Genomic DNA, 16,735 nt, shown 5'->3' with positions numbered 1-16,735 from the left:
GGGAGTTATTTTTACCTTAATAAAATAAAAGGCTTGGAATAGATCTAAGGTCTTTTGCCACTAGAGTCTATGAAAAAGTTCTAAGATCTCAAATTGGTAGGAGTTGGTGAGAACACATGTCTGTCATCACAAAGTTTCTTCCAGCTCCAAAATTCTAAAGGTCGTTACGTTGCCTGCAATAACTTTCATGAAATTCTTGTTGTTGTATGGCATCCTGATAGTCAAAGGAATGGGAAAATGCTGAATTAGTGATGTTGGAGTTGGGAATGAATAGGGAAGGGTAAGCCTACCCTTGTTAAACCAAAGACACAACTGAAACTTGCCATTCTGTAGGGCCTCACCCGATTCTTTTTATTTTGGCAAACTTACCTGAAGCTTGGCAAAAGCTGAAGCCAGAAGATGAGGCAGTTGTGGTGGCTGCAGCGCCACCAAACACAGAGCCCGCCTGGCCAAAGCCTGTGCTCTGCCCAAAGCTTGGGGGGTTACTCTGTCCAAAAAGACCGCCACCAGTACTGGCAGAAGACTGTCCAAAAGAGAAGGAACTAGCACTGTTGGTGCTAGAAGAAGCACCAAAAACATTCCCGCTGCTAACTGCTGTGGTAGACGAAGCAGGTTGCCCAAAGGCAGGGACTGAGCCAAAACCAGTCTGATTAAATGAAAACCCGCTTGTGGAGCTGCTTGCTGGCTGCCCAAAGGCAGGTGCCTGTCCAAACGCCGCTTGCCCAAAGCCCCCGGTGGGAGGGGTGCCAAAAGCAGGACTCCCAAACCCTGGGCTGGAAACCTGGGGTGTGGCTGTTGTGGTGGTGGCAGTAGTACCTGTCTGCTGCCCAAACAGGGAAGGTGCCGAGGTGGCCGCCAACTGTCCAAACACAGAGGTCGCAGAAGGGGCAGGGGCGGCCTCGCTGGCTGGCTGACTGAAAGCAGAACCTGTGGAACTAGTGGTAGGAGTTGATGAGAATACAGAGGCGCCTGCAGCAGCAGCTCCAAACCCGGATGGGGTTGGAGTCAGAGAAGCCACACTGTTAGAGGGGGGTGGAGCACCGGGGGGTGCCGCTGTCCCCTGGGTCACACTGGAGGCAGAGGCTGCTGTTGTTTCATTTTGTTCAGGCACTGATGAGGTGGATGGAGAAGGGGCCTCAGCCTTCACTTTGGCTTCAGGAACACCTGTGGCTGCTCCACTGGCTTCTGTGGAAGGTGCCCCTGGGCCAGCACTAGTTTCGCTAGCTGCAGCGGCACCGGAGTCGCCTCCCACAGGTGGCAGGAGAGCAGGCTCCTTTTTCACCGTCTCCAAAGGCACCCCTGGGGCTGGCGGCTGCTCTGACGGCTGCTGCTGCTGCTGCTCAGCAAGTGCTGGGATGGCAGAGGCTGGCACCTCGCTGTCCCCTGGCTTCTCTGATAAAGAAATCAATGGCTTGGCATCTCCCGTACTTTTGCCAGGAGACCCAGGAAGGACAGGAGCAGAAGGGGAACTCAAGAGATTACTGAATGACAATGGGGATGCTGACACAGGGAGGGTGGTTGGTGGGGCAGTAGATGGAGCAGGTGTTGCTGAAGGAAGGGGCACTGTACTGCTAGTCTGTCCAAATGAAAAGGTGGACTTGTTGCCACTCAAAGAGGTCCCACCAAGATTCAGAGCCCCTGAGGCTCCTGAGCTGGCAAGTTGGAGGCCACCAAATAAACTACCCACAGAGCTACTAGGGCCCGTGCTGGCCGACGTTGTTACTGTTGTGGTGGTCATGGTTGAGGTAACGGGAGCATCTGTGGGCTTCCCTAGGAGAGGGGAACTGCTAAAGCTAAATTCTGAAGCTATGGTTGACATCTTGGCAGGCTGTACACTAGGTAAGTTTATGGATGAAGTCTTACTGGAAGTTTTTGCATTATCATCTGCCTGGCCAACCCTCAAACCTGAGAAACTGCCTAATGTTTCTCCAGCTAAGGAATTTGGAAACAGATGCTCGCCCAGCTTTAGGGGAGGCGTATCAGGCTTGTTGGATGTTGTAGAAGTAGCTGCCACAGTAGCGGCTGGTGTCGCTGGTTTATTAGAAGGGGCTACGTCTCCAGAAGAGCTGAATGCTGCTCCAGTGGTGCTGGCTGTTTGCAAGAGTCCCGAATTAAATGAGAATGTATCATATAGGTTCAGTTCTTTAGCTGTGGATGCTGTCACTACATTGAAACAAAAGAAAATTGGAAAACAAATTACACAGCACGTAAAGCTATCACATCTCTACTGAATCAGCTTCTGACCTTATTGTCCTTTTAAAATGAAAGGGATGGCTCTACATTCAAAGGCAGTTTTATTCTTGAGCAGGATGAATGAATTTAAACTCTTATAAACTTAATTCTATTTAATTTTTACCCACTGGTTGCCACTATGAAAGAGTACTAGTGTGTCTCTGAAATATTCAATATAAGTATCTACTTTATAACTGTTAATTATAATGCAAACAGGATCTTTGGATTGTGTAAAGTAAAACTTTACTCCAAAGAATAGATGATTTTCAGTAACAATATTCCTTATATTCTATCAATTATGTATTTTTCTTATTGTAAATTATTTAAAATTTTTTTTCTACTCTGAATGGAAAAAAGTTCATTTATCTTTTGTTACTACTGCTTTTAAGGTCATTCTGCTGTTTTGGGAAAATGTGCATTGCTATTATTTTCAGTTCTTAATTCAAGAGGAATTAATCCATCCTGATTACCAGGTATAAGAGATATCATTTAAGTAACAGTTTAAAGACCATTTTTAAAGACATAATTAACAAGCCAAAGACCAGATTTAAGAAAAAGATTAGTTGAACAACTAACAGAAAGTATAAACTGCAATCGCAACAATAGAAAACACTGCTCCTAGAAGTTAGTAAAACTGGATAACCTCACTCATTCTCAGTTTTTCTCCTGTATGTTCATAATTAGTGAGCTGACCTTATTCCATTGTTCTTTTATGAACTTTCACATCAAATCCAGCATTTTCTCAAACTACTGACATTAAAAAAAACAAAACAAAATCACAACTTTTTCTTTAACGCCTCAACATGCCACAGAACTCACACATGGCTCTCAAAGTCTAGACTAGTAGAACACAAACATTAAAAAGTCTTACCAAGTAAAGAAAATTCTGAATAAGGGCAAAGAAATAGACTATGTCCATTATTTCAGTGCAGTTAAATATGGAGAGACTCCACTAATAATTTTAGAATATTAGGTGATGATGTTTTTGGCCCTGGAAATTCATGATATAAGGAAGGATTTTTTTATTTATAATTTGCTTAAGTATTAATATTTAAAAATCAGACTTTTCAAAATATCAAAGTATTATTATATTAATGATAAAGATGTTAATGACAACTGTCTTGTTATAGATATTTTAATAATAAAGAATTTGCAGCATATAGAGATACAAAACATGTAAAAGAGAAAAGGAATGAGTGTTTTTTAAGGGGAGAGACAAAAGTGTAACTTGCATAATTCACAGAACTTTACCTTGTGAGACAGTGAAGTTAGAAGGTGGTGCTGATGTTATTGCTCCAAAGTTAAAGCCAGTCCTAGAGAATGAAAGGAGAAAACAATTGAAACAACTTAATATACCTTTTCCCGCTTCTAAACATATTTGTTAACTTAACCATCAAACATTTATCAAGCATCTACAACCTACTATGGAAAAGGCTCTGGGTTTTAGATATTGTGAGGGATACAAAGAAATATAAGGCATGATCTCAATCTTCAAGGAGCTCACAATTTATTAGGAAAAATAGTAATGAGGGCTAGAGGGATTCAAAGGAAGGTGACAGCTGAGGTTACAAAGCAAGGCTTCATGGTGTTAATATCTGAACTAGAATTATAAAACTAAGTAGGATTAGAGTAAATGTATGTGTGTATGTGGGGGGGGGGTAACAAGGCATCCTTGGCAAAGGGAAATGACACAAATGAAGTTGTAAAAGCATGAAAACTTCAGATGCAATTGAAGGAAGCAAGTCTATCAATCTGGGTTAGATAAACAGTTCATGGAGCCCAGCAGTTGGAAAGGATCATACTAGAAAAATAAGTAGGAGCACCCAATCCAGGAATAAAAGATCAAAATACAATTTTAAAAAGCATATATTATTAAGATCTTGATCACAAATGAGAGGGTATTTTGCCATCTATGAAGTGTATGTATCAAATACAAGTTGATTGTTGATCAAACATAAGTCTTATTCATTTGACAGAACCCTGTGTTACAGGGTGGAAAGTTTAGTACCAGAGACAGAACTGACTCCTTTTAAACTTCCCTTTTCCTTCTTCTTCTGCTACACATTTCTTGGTCACTATTAAGAAAGCTAATTCCATATAAAAGAATACTATAAAAAGCAGTGGAAGAAGTTAAAATAATGAATTCAATAGGAAAGAACAGTATTCAAATCAGGTAGCTATGTCCTATAGTGAGGATTTGGATTTTTTCTGTATATTTCATAACACTAAGCTATCTTCACTATAAACTAAATATGTTACATCACACTTTGAGGATAAATTCACAGAAATAGTTGCTTTGTCCAATCAATAGGCATTTGGAATTTTTATAAATGTCTTTACTAAAGTAGTCTTATTTAATAGGGGTAATACTAACCTGGTGGCCATAATATTGATAACTTGGTTTCCTTGGATGGTTTTATTTGTACAACTTGGAAACTAATCTACCTTTATTATTAGTTTCAGCGGGGAGGAGGAAGGAGAGAGGAATAATGATGATTATTAATCTCCTGATGGGAAAGATTAACCAGTATTTGTAAAGCATATGAATATTTTAAAAACTATTTTAACTTTACAATTGCTCCAAATTACCTCTACAAAGTGTAAAACCCTCAGTCTGTCACATACTACATTTAATATATAATCTTCCCTTGTCCCTAATCTAAAATTCTGTTTTTCATACTTCATTTGAACAGGTTAGCCTTAAAGTCTACTCAAGAGACAAAGAAAAGAAAATTTGGTTAATATGAATTCAATTACAAAACAAAAAACTCCCCCTCCCAACCCAAAACAAGAAATACAACAAAATAAAAATGTCATAAAAGGCTTCTCAAATACAATTGAATACACAAGACCAAAACCTCTGGATGGTTTTTTATCAGTGACAGCTATCATAATTCCCATCTTTGTGAAAACTGAACACAGAGGAAATTTTACAGGTTTCAACATGAATTCTTGAAAATAATTTGTTTTAACATTCACAGAAACCAATTTTCAGGAAAAGGGTTGGAAAAACTCATCTTGAGTGGTATAGGAAATCAAGGAAACTAATTCTACTTAACTAATGTGAATTTTTATAATCAGACAATCTAAAAACTTAACAGAAATAGATTTCTCTGCTTGCATATTTTATATATTTTTATTAATATATTAATAAATTAACATATTAATATATATTTTTATATTAATGCTTCAAAATGCCCTCCATGTTTTTGTCATCTTCCCTAGGAAACTGTAAGATGTTGGACTTGTAACCAAGAAAAGTCATTTCAGGTGCATAGCCCACCATGCAGCAGTTGCAGAAATGAAGAGTAAATAGACTAACAATGCAGATCAACTTTAAAATTTCACACAAAGTATCCTATAATAATTTATAACAATTCTTGATGAAACCAAATGATACTGCATGCAGAAATTTTAAGTTAAAATTGGAAAAATATCCATGCTAATACAATAAACCACTAATAATCACTGTCATCAGAGAAGGGCTGACATTTTTCAGACATGTAAAAATTATTCCAAATTATAAAATTCAGGGAGGCCATCTATAAAGTTGATGAAAACATATAATCTTGCCATAAAATTTAATTTCAGTACTGACCCTGATGAAGAGAATGAAAATGGTTTGTTGAACGGTCCAGCTGTGGATGAAGCTGAAGTCACAGTTGCTTCCATCTTGGTTGTCCCTGCTCCTAAAATGACATAAACAAATAAGCCCATTCCATGAAGTCAATTTAGGTAACAACTCCTAGTGTGCTATTCTTATCCCCCCCATTCCCTACCCCCATTCCATATTACTACCTATATCTACCACTGTAGCTACACTATGATTTCACATACTAAATATCTATTAATCTATATTTATTTATCAATATAGATATTACCCCCCAAAAGTCACTTTGTCAGTGCACCCCAAAATTGGAATGTTTCAATAACTTCTGTTCAACGCTAAATTTGTTCTTGCTCATTTAACAATACTAAGAGTAATTCAAACACACACACAATTTGTTTACAAATGAGATCATGCTATTATAATTCAAACTACATGATAGGGATACTCTTTATATTAGTTTGTGTATTGAGTTTAAAAAGTATCTTCTCAGAAAAGAGACAAAAAGTACTTTTCATGAATGGAAAGAGGAAGAAGAAAAATAAATTTTCAGAAATGTTTAAATCTTTTTTTCCCTTCAGTTAGGATGAGGCTTGTTTTTTCCCATTATAAAAAAGCACATGATATTGCCATTTTGTTCTCCAGGAAAAGAATCTAAAGAGAGTATTTTATGACTATCACTAAATGATGGATTCCTACATCGAAATGCACCGGTGAATCAGATTAACAGTTGTGCTCCACAGGAATAGAGACGTCTACATAGATTTATCTAGTTTGTTTGACAGATATTTCAATTCAGAAGAATGACCAAAAAAACTCTTTAGTAAAGCCATCAAAAGGAGCTGGGGCATAAAGTCTTGCAGCTTTATTTTACATATCACTAAGAAAAGAAAGTCTACTTATTAATCTGTGAGTTGCAAATGATTCAAAAGTCTTGCTAAAATATTTCCTTATAAAGTTTCAGACTGAATCATGAAGTATTGGAAACTACCTTCCTATGAAAAAAAAAAGAGTTTCTGATTCCCTTTTCCTTAAAAAACTGGCATTTCATATTATGATACTTAAGATTCTATACCTCAGATTTGGATGGAAAAAGAAAAGAACTAGGATCTAAAGGGATGCTCAATAAATGGAAAATGGATTGAAAAAGCTGTGGCATATAAATGTGAGGGAATATTTCACTACAAAAAATGATGAAAGAGATGACTTCAAAGAAAATGATGCTGACTGAAGCAAGCAGGAGTTCAATTTATATGAAAATAAAAATAACAAAGAAAAATAATTTTTAAAGAATTAAGAACTTTTAACCAATGGACCCTATCTCCAGAAGACCTATGATGAAAAATGTTATGTATCTCCTGACAAAGGGATGGACTCAAGATTCAAAAAGAGACATTGATTTCTGGACATAATTCCATGTTTATTTGTTACAAGGGATTTCCCCCCTCCCCCTTCAGTTTATTGGGGGTAAGAGATTTGAGAGAAGTTAATGATATTGATGCCAATTCAAAAAAAAGATAGCCATTGAAACATTTTAAAAAATGAACAAAAGAGGAAAGAAGGAAGCACAGAAAAACAAGACAGCTTTAAAAGTAGTATGTGGAATTTATTTTCTTTTTTAAGTAAAACAAGCAATATAAACTCACAGTTTCATATACAATCCTCTTTTTTGTGTTCTGTTGTGCATATGGAAATTATCATTTTTTTCATGTTTAAGTTCAAAATAAAATAAAATTAACAAAACAAAAAGGGTCATCAAATTGAAGATAAAATTTCAGAAAGCACATTGTTACTCAAGGTTACATTAGGAGGAATGAAAAAGAATAATTTTTTTTTCACTGATCTGGTCTTTCATTTCCAGTTCCCCATGCTTGACCTCTCAAAATTATTATCAATTACCAATTAACTCTGCATTAGCTATGTCACTAAATGCAAGAGTTGTTTGAAGTTTCCTTTCTTTTGGGTTTATTTTCTTTTTCTTTCTTTTCTTTTTTTTTTTTTTTTTTTTTTTTTTAATTTTAATAGTGTTTATTTACCAGATATATGCATGGGTAATTTTACATTGACAATTGCCAAACCTTTTGGTCTAATTTTCCCCCTTCTTCCTCCCCCCCCAAAAAAAGATGGCAGGTTGACTTTTGGGTTTATTTTCACTGAAAACAGAAAAGCAAACTAACCTGAGACTTTGTCACCAGCTGAAAGTTGACTAGATGTGACCATTGCTGGTATTTGTGGAGGACCAGGTGGAGACTGTGTCTTGACTGAATTTATGAGAGACCCCTATAATAAAACACAAACATGCATTAAGTAAATCTGTCAGATTAAATATAATATCACTAAAATTGAATAACAATATTCAATGAAAAATGTTCCTATAAAAGATAAGCAAAAAAAATACTTTAGAATTATTTTTGAATGCATTTATATAAATAAAGGAATGAAAACAGGCTGGGTTACTTAGAATGTTAATAATGTCGCATATTCCCATGTATGGGGGAAACAACATTGTGCAATATAAAGAGCATTAAATTGGAGTCAGCTACATATGTTCAAATCCTGGTTCTGTAATATATTCTTATGTGGTCTTAAAAGTCCCTTAACATTTTAAGGGGATCTTGTTTTCTCATCTATAAAATGAGGGGGCTCATGAGGATGACATCTTATATTTCTATTTAGCTTTAAAGTCAGGATTCTTTTTTGTAACATTAAAAATTTTACAGACCAACACAATAGCAATCCAACAATATAAAAATCCAACAATATAAGTATTATTCATTTAGTAATACTTTTAAATGAAATTTTATTCATCATAAAATATTTGAAAAAATAGCAATATAATGCATATAACACAATTATATTGAATTATTTAATATGAATTTTTGGATTCCTCCTTTCCCTTTAATAATAACTCTATGGTATTTCTAAAAGTTGGGAACCACTGATTTATATAACTATCAATCTACTTGTGATCCAGCAGTGGAGCTCTAAGTGACAAAATAAGTTTCTGAAATTAACCTTTGTGAATGCCTAAACAATATTATATGTGACTAGCCACATACTATACTCACTTCAAATACTTCAATCAAATAAATAATTCAAAGAATTGAATGCTTCAATTAAAATATTTTACTTTACTGCAAACATTTCCTCCTCTGACACAGATGGAAACTTACTATAAACTTTACCAGATGGACTTCATCAGTACTGTGGTCAAAAAATTGGTGCCTTTTCTTGATATATTTAGCTAGCTAGGCTGATTTTTCAGGCAACAAAGGCTACAATAGCAGTCATATTCAGAGCCTTTGCAGTTATTAAGTCTGGCTAGAGCTCATAATATGCTGGCAAAGCTTTCCAGACCCAAGGGTCATCTCCAGGGTACTAGAAAAGGACTTTAGTAGAGGCTGCCCCCCTCATTGTGGGCCTTCAATATTTACCATAAATGAGCTCCAAAAGACTGACCAACTATTAAAATTATCATTATTTTAAATATATATGGAACAGTATGGATAAAAGAGTTTAAGTCACATGTTTGAAACCATAGCAGTGACTTTAAAGACAGAAAGTCTGAGTTCTAAAATTCAATCTCAAACTCAAATATGTCATCATCTCCAGAGGCTGTATATAAGCTTCTTAGGAAAAATTGGAGCAATCTCTTTGCTTATACTAATGTCTCCTTTAACTTTCTACTATACAGCTAATCCCATTCTTTTTGTTTTTTCATCTTCCTAAGAAATGATCTTGGGGCAGCTATATGTCACACAGTAGACAGAGCACTGCCCTGAATTTAGGACCTGAGTTCAAATCCAGCCTCAGATACTTAACACTTCTTAACTCTGTGAGCTTGGGCAAGTTGCTTAATCCTGACTACCTCAAAAACAAAACAAAACAAAACAAGAAATGATGTGTTGGCCACATAGGACTAAATAATTATTTTCAAAGGAGGGCCAGTACAAAAGTCTGTAAGTAGATATTGTGAATGTGTAGTTAGCTCTATCCAACTGATGTTAGATGGTGGATAACAAAAAGAGCTAAAAAGTCTGTAGGATAAATAATAATAAAAAATAGCTTACAACAAAAGAAAAGTGAACTTTAGTTCCTCATCTATAAAATGAGAAAGTTTGAGTAGATGGCCCATGAAGTCTCTTCCAGCTCTAAGTCTATAATCCAATTCTACCACAACAGAGGATAAAGGCAATAATCCAAATACTCAGCAAAAATGTGAAATAAAATGTAAATATTTGGAGACTGAAAAATCTATTCTCAACCAATGACTCAACCAATGACAAGTCCAAATAAAAGATGTCAGTTATTGACCAAGTTAGGACACCCTTGTGGAAAGGATTAGAGATTCATGGTTCAGTTACGACCAAGAACAGAATCTAAGCATTGTCACTAAGCATCAGTCGCTAAGGTCAAAATGGAGAATAAAAATTAATAAAGTACCTGCTTAGGTTGACTGGCAGCTACTGTAGCAAACAACTGAAGGGTTGTTTTGGCTGTTGACTGTGGTACTGGTGACCTATTTTTAAAAACAAAGAGTATAAACCATGTAAAAAGACATTTAATGAAAAAAAGTTATTTTTTTCTAAACAATTTATCATTCATTTTAAACTTTCTCATGTCCACTGAGAAGGCAACAATTGATATCAATTATACACATGAAAACATACAAGACAAATTTCCATATTAGCCATATTGTTTTTTTTTTAAACCAAGAAAAATAAAGAAAGCAAGAAAATTATACTTTATTTGTATTTAGAGTTCATCAGTTCTCTCTTCCATACAATAAAGGACCAGGCCTAATGGAATGATTTGGTATTGGTAAACATTCCCTCTTCAGTGCGGAGAGATTAATTTTTTCTATCCAACCTATATTTGAAGAAGATGGTCCTCCAGAGTCTACCTCTAATAGAGAGAAATATATTCCACTTTTGATGAGTTCTAAATTTTGGTCTGTTTTCCCACCTATTGCTCTTATGTTGGTTCCAAGGTTAATTGCTTATGAGTTAATGAATTGAATTCAGTAACATTTTTTTCTTACCATATGTAACATTTTTCATATTTTTTCAATAATTTTTATATTTTATTCAATCACAAAGATTTCCTTTTCTCAAATCTGCAGATAAAGTCACATCATGTAAAAATCAATTTCCTTGGAGTTCTGTAAGAAATGTCTATGGTCAGATCTGGGCTTAATGAAAACCACTTTGACAATAGGGTGTAAGTTGGATTGGAGTGGGAAGACACTTAGGGGAAACCAATTAGGAGATTAATATTAAACAATCCAGAAAGAAGTGATAAGGGTTTGTATCAAGATGGAAACTTCTGAGTAAAGAAAATGAGTTAGATATGAGATTTTATGAAGATACAAACAGCAAGATTTGGCAAAAAGCTAGACATTGGAGAAGAAAGAGGATCAGGAGGAAGGAACGTTACTATTTTTGTCAAAAGCACCAAGATTTAGCTATCTTATCATCTCCAGCACAGTATATATACATAGTACTAATAACTAGTATTTATATAGCACTTTAAGTTATCAAGGTGCTTTACATGTGCTAATTCATTTGTTCTTCACAATAATCCTGTGAGGTCCCCATTTTCCAGATGAGAAAACTGAGACATAGAGGTAAAATAATTTTTATATAACTAAGATCACCTAGCTAGTAAGAGTCTGAAACAGGATTTTGAACTCAGGCCTTGCCTTCCTAACTGCAAGGGCTACATTCTATCTAGTATACAACCTAGTTGCCATATAGGTGCTTAAATTGACAAATTATTCAATAAACATTTATTAGTCACCTACTTTGTGCCAGATGCTATGCTAAGTGCTCAGAAGATAAAAATAAGACAGTCCCTGCCCTCAAGGAGCAGAAAATATGCAAATAAATACAATCAAGCTTTATACAAGATAAATAGGAAATAATAAAGAGAGAGAAAGCACTAGAATTAAAAAGGATTGGGAAAGTTGGGACCTACACTTCATACCAGATTGACTAAGAGAACAGGAAAAGATGATGATAAATATTGGAAAGCATGTGGACAAACTGGGACACTAATACGTTGGTGGTAGAGTTGTGAACTGATCCAACTATTCTGAAGAGCAATTTGGAACTATCCCCAGAGAGCTATCACTATGTACATCCTCTTTGATCCAGCAGTGTCTCTACTGAGATTGTATCCCAAAGAGATTATAGAAAAAGGGGAAGGGACTTAATTGTGCAAAAATGTTTGTAGCAGCTCTTTTTGTAATGGCAAAGAACTGGAAACTGAAACTGAGTGGATGCTCATTAGTTAGGGAATAGCTGAATAAATTATGGTATATGAATGTAATGAAATATTATTGTTCTATAAGAAATGATTAGCAAGATGATTTTGGAAAGGCCTGGAAAGACTTCTATGAACTGATGCTAAGTAAGTGAGTAGAACCAAGAGAACAATATATATACAACAACAACAAAACCAGGTGATGATCAACTGTAATGGACTTGGCTCTTTTCAACTGTGAGGTAATTTAGGCCAATTCCAATTGAATTGTGATGGAAAGAGTCATCTGCATCCAGAAAAAGACTATGGGGATTGAATGTGGATCACAACATAGTATTTTTTTCTTTCTTTCTTTTTTTTTTTTAAATCACTTTTATACTTTTTTTTTCTTTATCACTTTTCCCCTTTGATCTGATATTTCTTGTGCAGCATGATAAATGTGGAAATATATTTAGAAGAATTGTACATGTTTAACCTATACTAGATTACTCACTGTCTAAGAGAGGAAAAGGTGGAGAGGGAGGGAGAAAAATTTAGAATACAAGGTTTTGCAAGGGTGAACATTGAAAATAATCTTTGCATGTATTTTGAAAAATAAAAAGCTATTAGTATTTTTAAAAAAATACTTGGGAGATAGAATGTTTTAAGCTAGTGCCACTGGATCAAAGAGTACATAGAGGGAAATTAATGCAGAAGGGTAACTAGATGGTACAGTGGATAGAGCACCAGACCTGAAATTCAGGAGGACCTGAATTCAGATCCAGCCTCAGGTACTGAAGACTTCCTAGATTCAAACCTACACAATGACCTAGGCAAATCACTTAATTCCAGTTGTATCTGTCTCCGTCTCTCTCTTTCTCTGTCTCTCTGTCTTTATTCTCTCTCTCTCTCTTTCTCTCTCTCTCTCTCTCTCTCTCTCTCTCTCTCTCTCTCACACACACACATTAAAAAAAAAAGTTACATGTACACCAAGTAAAATTTCATACTTTATCTTTGCTCAGAGTCAAAATGTAGTACCAGAGAACTTTCTTAAGGACAAAGCACAATGGGAAAATGCCAAAGTATAATGTATAGAGTCAGAGAATGCATTTTCAAGACTTTTCTCTGACACTTATGGGTGATTTTAAAGAAATAACTTATCTGAAGGACAGATATCTGAGGAAGTACATAGGACTCAATTAAGACATAGGAGAATACATGTTGGACCTGGGAGTCAGAAAAACCTAGGTTCAATTCCTTCCTTAGATATTTAATAGGTGTGTCTCCCTGGCAAGTGACTTCATCTCTCTAAGTATCCGTTTCCATGGGCTGTTGCAAGAGAAGATGACCACTAAGGCTTTTTCTAAGTCTAGGTATGATACTGTGATCTAAGTTTTTTTTCTTGTCTATAAAATGGGAAATAATGATCTTTGAACAATCTTCTTCATGATGTCATTGTAAGGACAGAATTACTTCCTAAAACCTCAAGTACTAAATGTGCTATTGCTGCTTATTATTCCCAAAGGATACTGTTTAAAACTGATTTACAGTTTTCAGACAGAATAGCAGAGTCTGAATGGTTTCTTAAACTCTTTATGAATCAATCAATTTATCTACTCACTTGAGGACAGGTAATTTTGACAATAGGTAAATTGAAATCACTACAATATACATCTTTCAAGAGCAAGATCAACTGTCATGAATGATAGCAATTCCAGAAAGGAGGGATTTTTCACTCCTTAACATTGTAATACTGAATTAAAGTAAAATTTTCTGTCTTGACACTCAGAATCTATAAAATTTTCAATCATTTTCACGTATAATGCTTCCTCTTGAAAAGTGCAGCGTAGTCTGAAATGTTATCTTGGTCTAAATAACTGCATGCCAGGCGCAAGAGCAGAACCAAAAAGCAGACAAGGTTGTCTTTTGATTGTTGGAATGACCTTGAGATAACTAAAAAATTGCTAGGACAAGCTGTGCTCTTTAGTGCTAGATAGGAAAAAGAGAGAAGGTCACAGGATACATGAGATAGGCCAAGTAGGTAAACCAGAGATGGAACTGAGAACCCATCTGGAAACTTAGAAAGAAATAAGCTCTTCTTCAATGCAGGTACAAATTTAAGTATACTTCATAATTGTGCAAGTCAAACCCTAGAACTTTGGGGAAATCCCCAGCCTGTGGCCCATAAATTTAGAAAACCCTTCTTTTCTTATCACTAATCTCTGTACAAGTCTTGGAAAAACAACAGGCTTCAAAATCTCCATCTATTAAACAAGCAGAATATTATATAATTCCTAGTTATGCTAGAAGGAATGCTTCCTAGACTAACAAAATTATGCTATACAATCCTTTGAGTAAAGTAATACAAGACACTACTAATGTAATGTTCAGAGTGATTGAAAAGCAGAAACCTAAGTTCTGAAACCAAGCAGTTGGTATCCTTTGTCTTTAAAAACAGGATAGAAGAGCAGTTGGAAGACTCAAAATTGACACCTTTTTTTTGTTTTTTCAGAAAGTACCTTGTTTCACCTTTTTAAAAAAGCAAAGAACAGAGAAGAATACAAATGATTAGAGAAAAGAATAGAGGGCAGGCAGGAACTACTGTTACTAACATCAACTATACACCAGTCTGCATTATTGAAGTCTATTTTCTATCTGAAGTTTATCAGCTAAGAATTCAAATAATACCTGTGTTTAGCCACCATACTTGCAATCTACATAGCCTTTGGCATGGTGATGGAAAACTGGGAATATGACTGGGGACAAAACTAAAAGAAAAATACAATCAAAGAGACATTTTTCATTTGCTTAAACACTCTTAAGCAGTCATTTTTGAAGCATCTGCAGAGGAAAAAATGCAGAACTCTTGAAAACACAATGTGAGTAAACATGCATGTGCATCTGCGCGTACACACACACACACACACACACACACACACACACACACACACACACACAAAATATGGGTATGCTACTGTTCTCCAGAAAGACTAAATGTTTCTGCAGGAAGTATTCCAACTGAAAAAAGCAGCAACACTGTACTCTACTGGCAGCTAATCCTAACTACAGAATCATTTGTTAGTTATAATGTAAAATTTAGAAAAAATGGTGAGAGAGGGGAAGAAATTACATACCCTAATGCTGCAGTGGGAATTGGGGAACTGTTTGTCAATTCTTGCACATTGACGACTTGAGGGACATTTTTCAGAGTTGATTCTGTCAAGGAGGTGTTCACAGCTATTAAAAAAAAAAACACACATTAATTCCATTAATGAATCAAAATTTCTATCATATATAAATTAGTAACCAAAACATTAACTTCTTTTTTTAAAAAAAGCTTTTTACTTTACCAAATACATTCAAAAGATTGTTTTTCAACATTCACCTCTGCAAAAACTTGTGTTCCAATTTTTCTCTCTCCTTCCCCCTAACTACTTCCATACACAGCAAGCAATTCAATGTAGGCTAAACATGTACAATTCTTCTAAACATATTTTCATTTTTGTCATACTGTGCAAGAAAAATCAGATCTAAAGGTGAAAAATAAAACCTCGTGAGGAAAAAAAAGCAAGAAAACAACAACAAAAAATAAGGTGACAATACTATGCTTTGATCTATATTTAGACTCCATAATTCTCACTCTGGATGTGGATGGCTCTTTCCATCATACATCTATTAGAATTGCCTTGAATCACCTTATTAGAACACTAATTTCTTAATAAACTGTCTACACAAACAAACAAAAACAAAAGACTTTAAACTGTCTAAGATATAAGAGCAATCAGTTGTAAGAAGTGCTTGAGACAAGGAAATGAAAATGCAGAATGAATTTTTATTTAAGGGAAGACCTGTCTGGTCTAACCTACAAGCATGAGGTTGCTATTCTGCTTATATACAGCTAATACTGAAATAAAACTTCAAAGAGTTCTAAAATCAAAGGGCTGAAGAGGGCGAACATTGAAAGCTTCTGGGAATTGAGGAAGAACTGACCTCCACCTCCACCTCTACTTCCAGACAGGTATAATCTTAAGCATCTTAGAATAAAAGGGTTAATCATATTCAGAGACAGAATTATGGAGTTTTTTGTTGTTTGATTTTTTTTTTCCTTTCTCATGTTTTTTCCCTTAGGATATAATTTTTCTTGTATAGCACAATGAATAAGGAAATTGGAAGAATTGTACATTTTAACTTATATCAAATTGTTTGCTAATTTGAGGAGATGGGAGGGAAGGAGAAAGGGAGAAAAATTTGGAACACAAAGTTTTGCAAAGGTGAATTTGGAAACTATTGTACATATTTGGAAAAATAAAATACCATTAAAAAAAGGAATCAAAGGGCTAAAGGGAGCTTGAGATGTCATCTAGACCATGAATCAAGATACTCTCACCTTTTTAGATGTCTTAATTGGAATTTTAACGTTTCTATTTCTCTTGGAAAGTCTAAGATTCCTTAGTTAGGAGATACAAAGTAGTACAAGGAAAAGAGGACTGGACTTTATTTGGCAATCATTTATTAAGGGCCTATTTTGTGCCAGGTACTATGTATTATGTACTGGTAATACAAAAAAGATCATTCAAGAGAAGTTTATACATACAAATTATAAATATATAATGACCTCTTCCTTTCCATTCCTGTTCCTCAATTTGAAGGCTT

At 35.2% G+C, this 16,735-nt stretch overlaps 1 protein-coding gene across 5 annotated transcripts in view; it reads right to left on the bottom strand.

Annotated features, from left to right (window-relative positions):
• The window catches only part of NUP214 (nucleoporin 214), an 89,467-nt gene that overhangs the window by 20,824 nt on the left and 51,908 nt on the right, over window positions 1-16,735 (bottom strand). For all 5 annotated transcript variants that reach the window (XM_074293893.1, XM_074293897.1, XM_074293894.1 and 2 more), the window contains 6 exons: window positions 15,217-15,319; window positions 10,283-10,358; window positions 8,017-8,119; window positions 5,831-5,921; window positions 3,484-3,545; window positions 370-2,163 (listed from right to left, as the gene is read on the bottom strand). In XM_074293893.1, the coding sequence (XP_074149994.1) occupies window positions 370-2,163; window positions 3,484-3,545; window positions 5,831-5,921; window positions 8,017-8,119; window positions 10,283-10,358; window positions 15,217-15,319 (2,229 nt within the window). The remainder of the gene's footprint in view (window positions 1-369; window positions 2,164-3,483; window positions 3,546-5,830; window positions 5,922-8,016; window positions 8,120-10,282; window positions 10,359-15,216; window positions 15,320-16,735) is intronic.

Source organism: Sminthopsis crassicaudata, chromosome 2 (assembly GCF_048593235.1).
Source record: "Sminthopsis crassicaudata isolate SCR6 chromosome 2, ASM4859323v1, whole genome shotgun sequence".
In the NCBI taxonomy this organism is placed as follows: Eukaryota; Metazoa; Chordata; class Mammalia; order Dasyuromorphia; family Dasyuridae; genus Sminthopsis; species Sminthopsis crassicaudata.
This window is presented reverse-complemented; position numbering and strand designations above follow the sequence as displayed.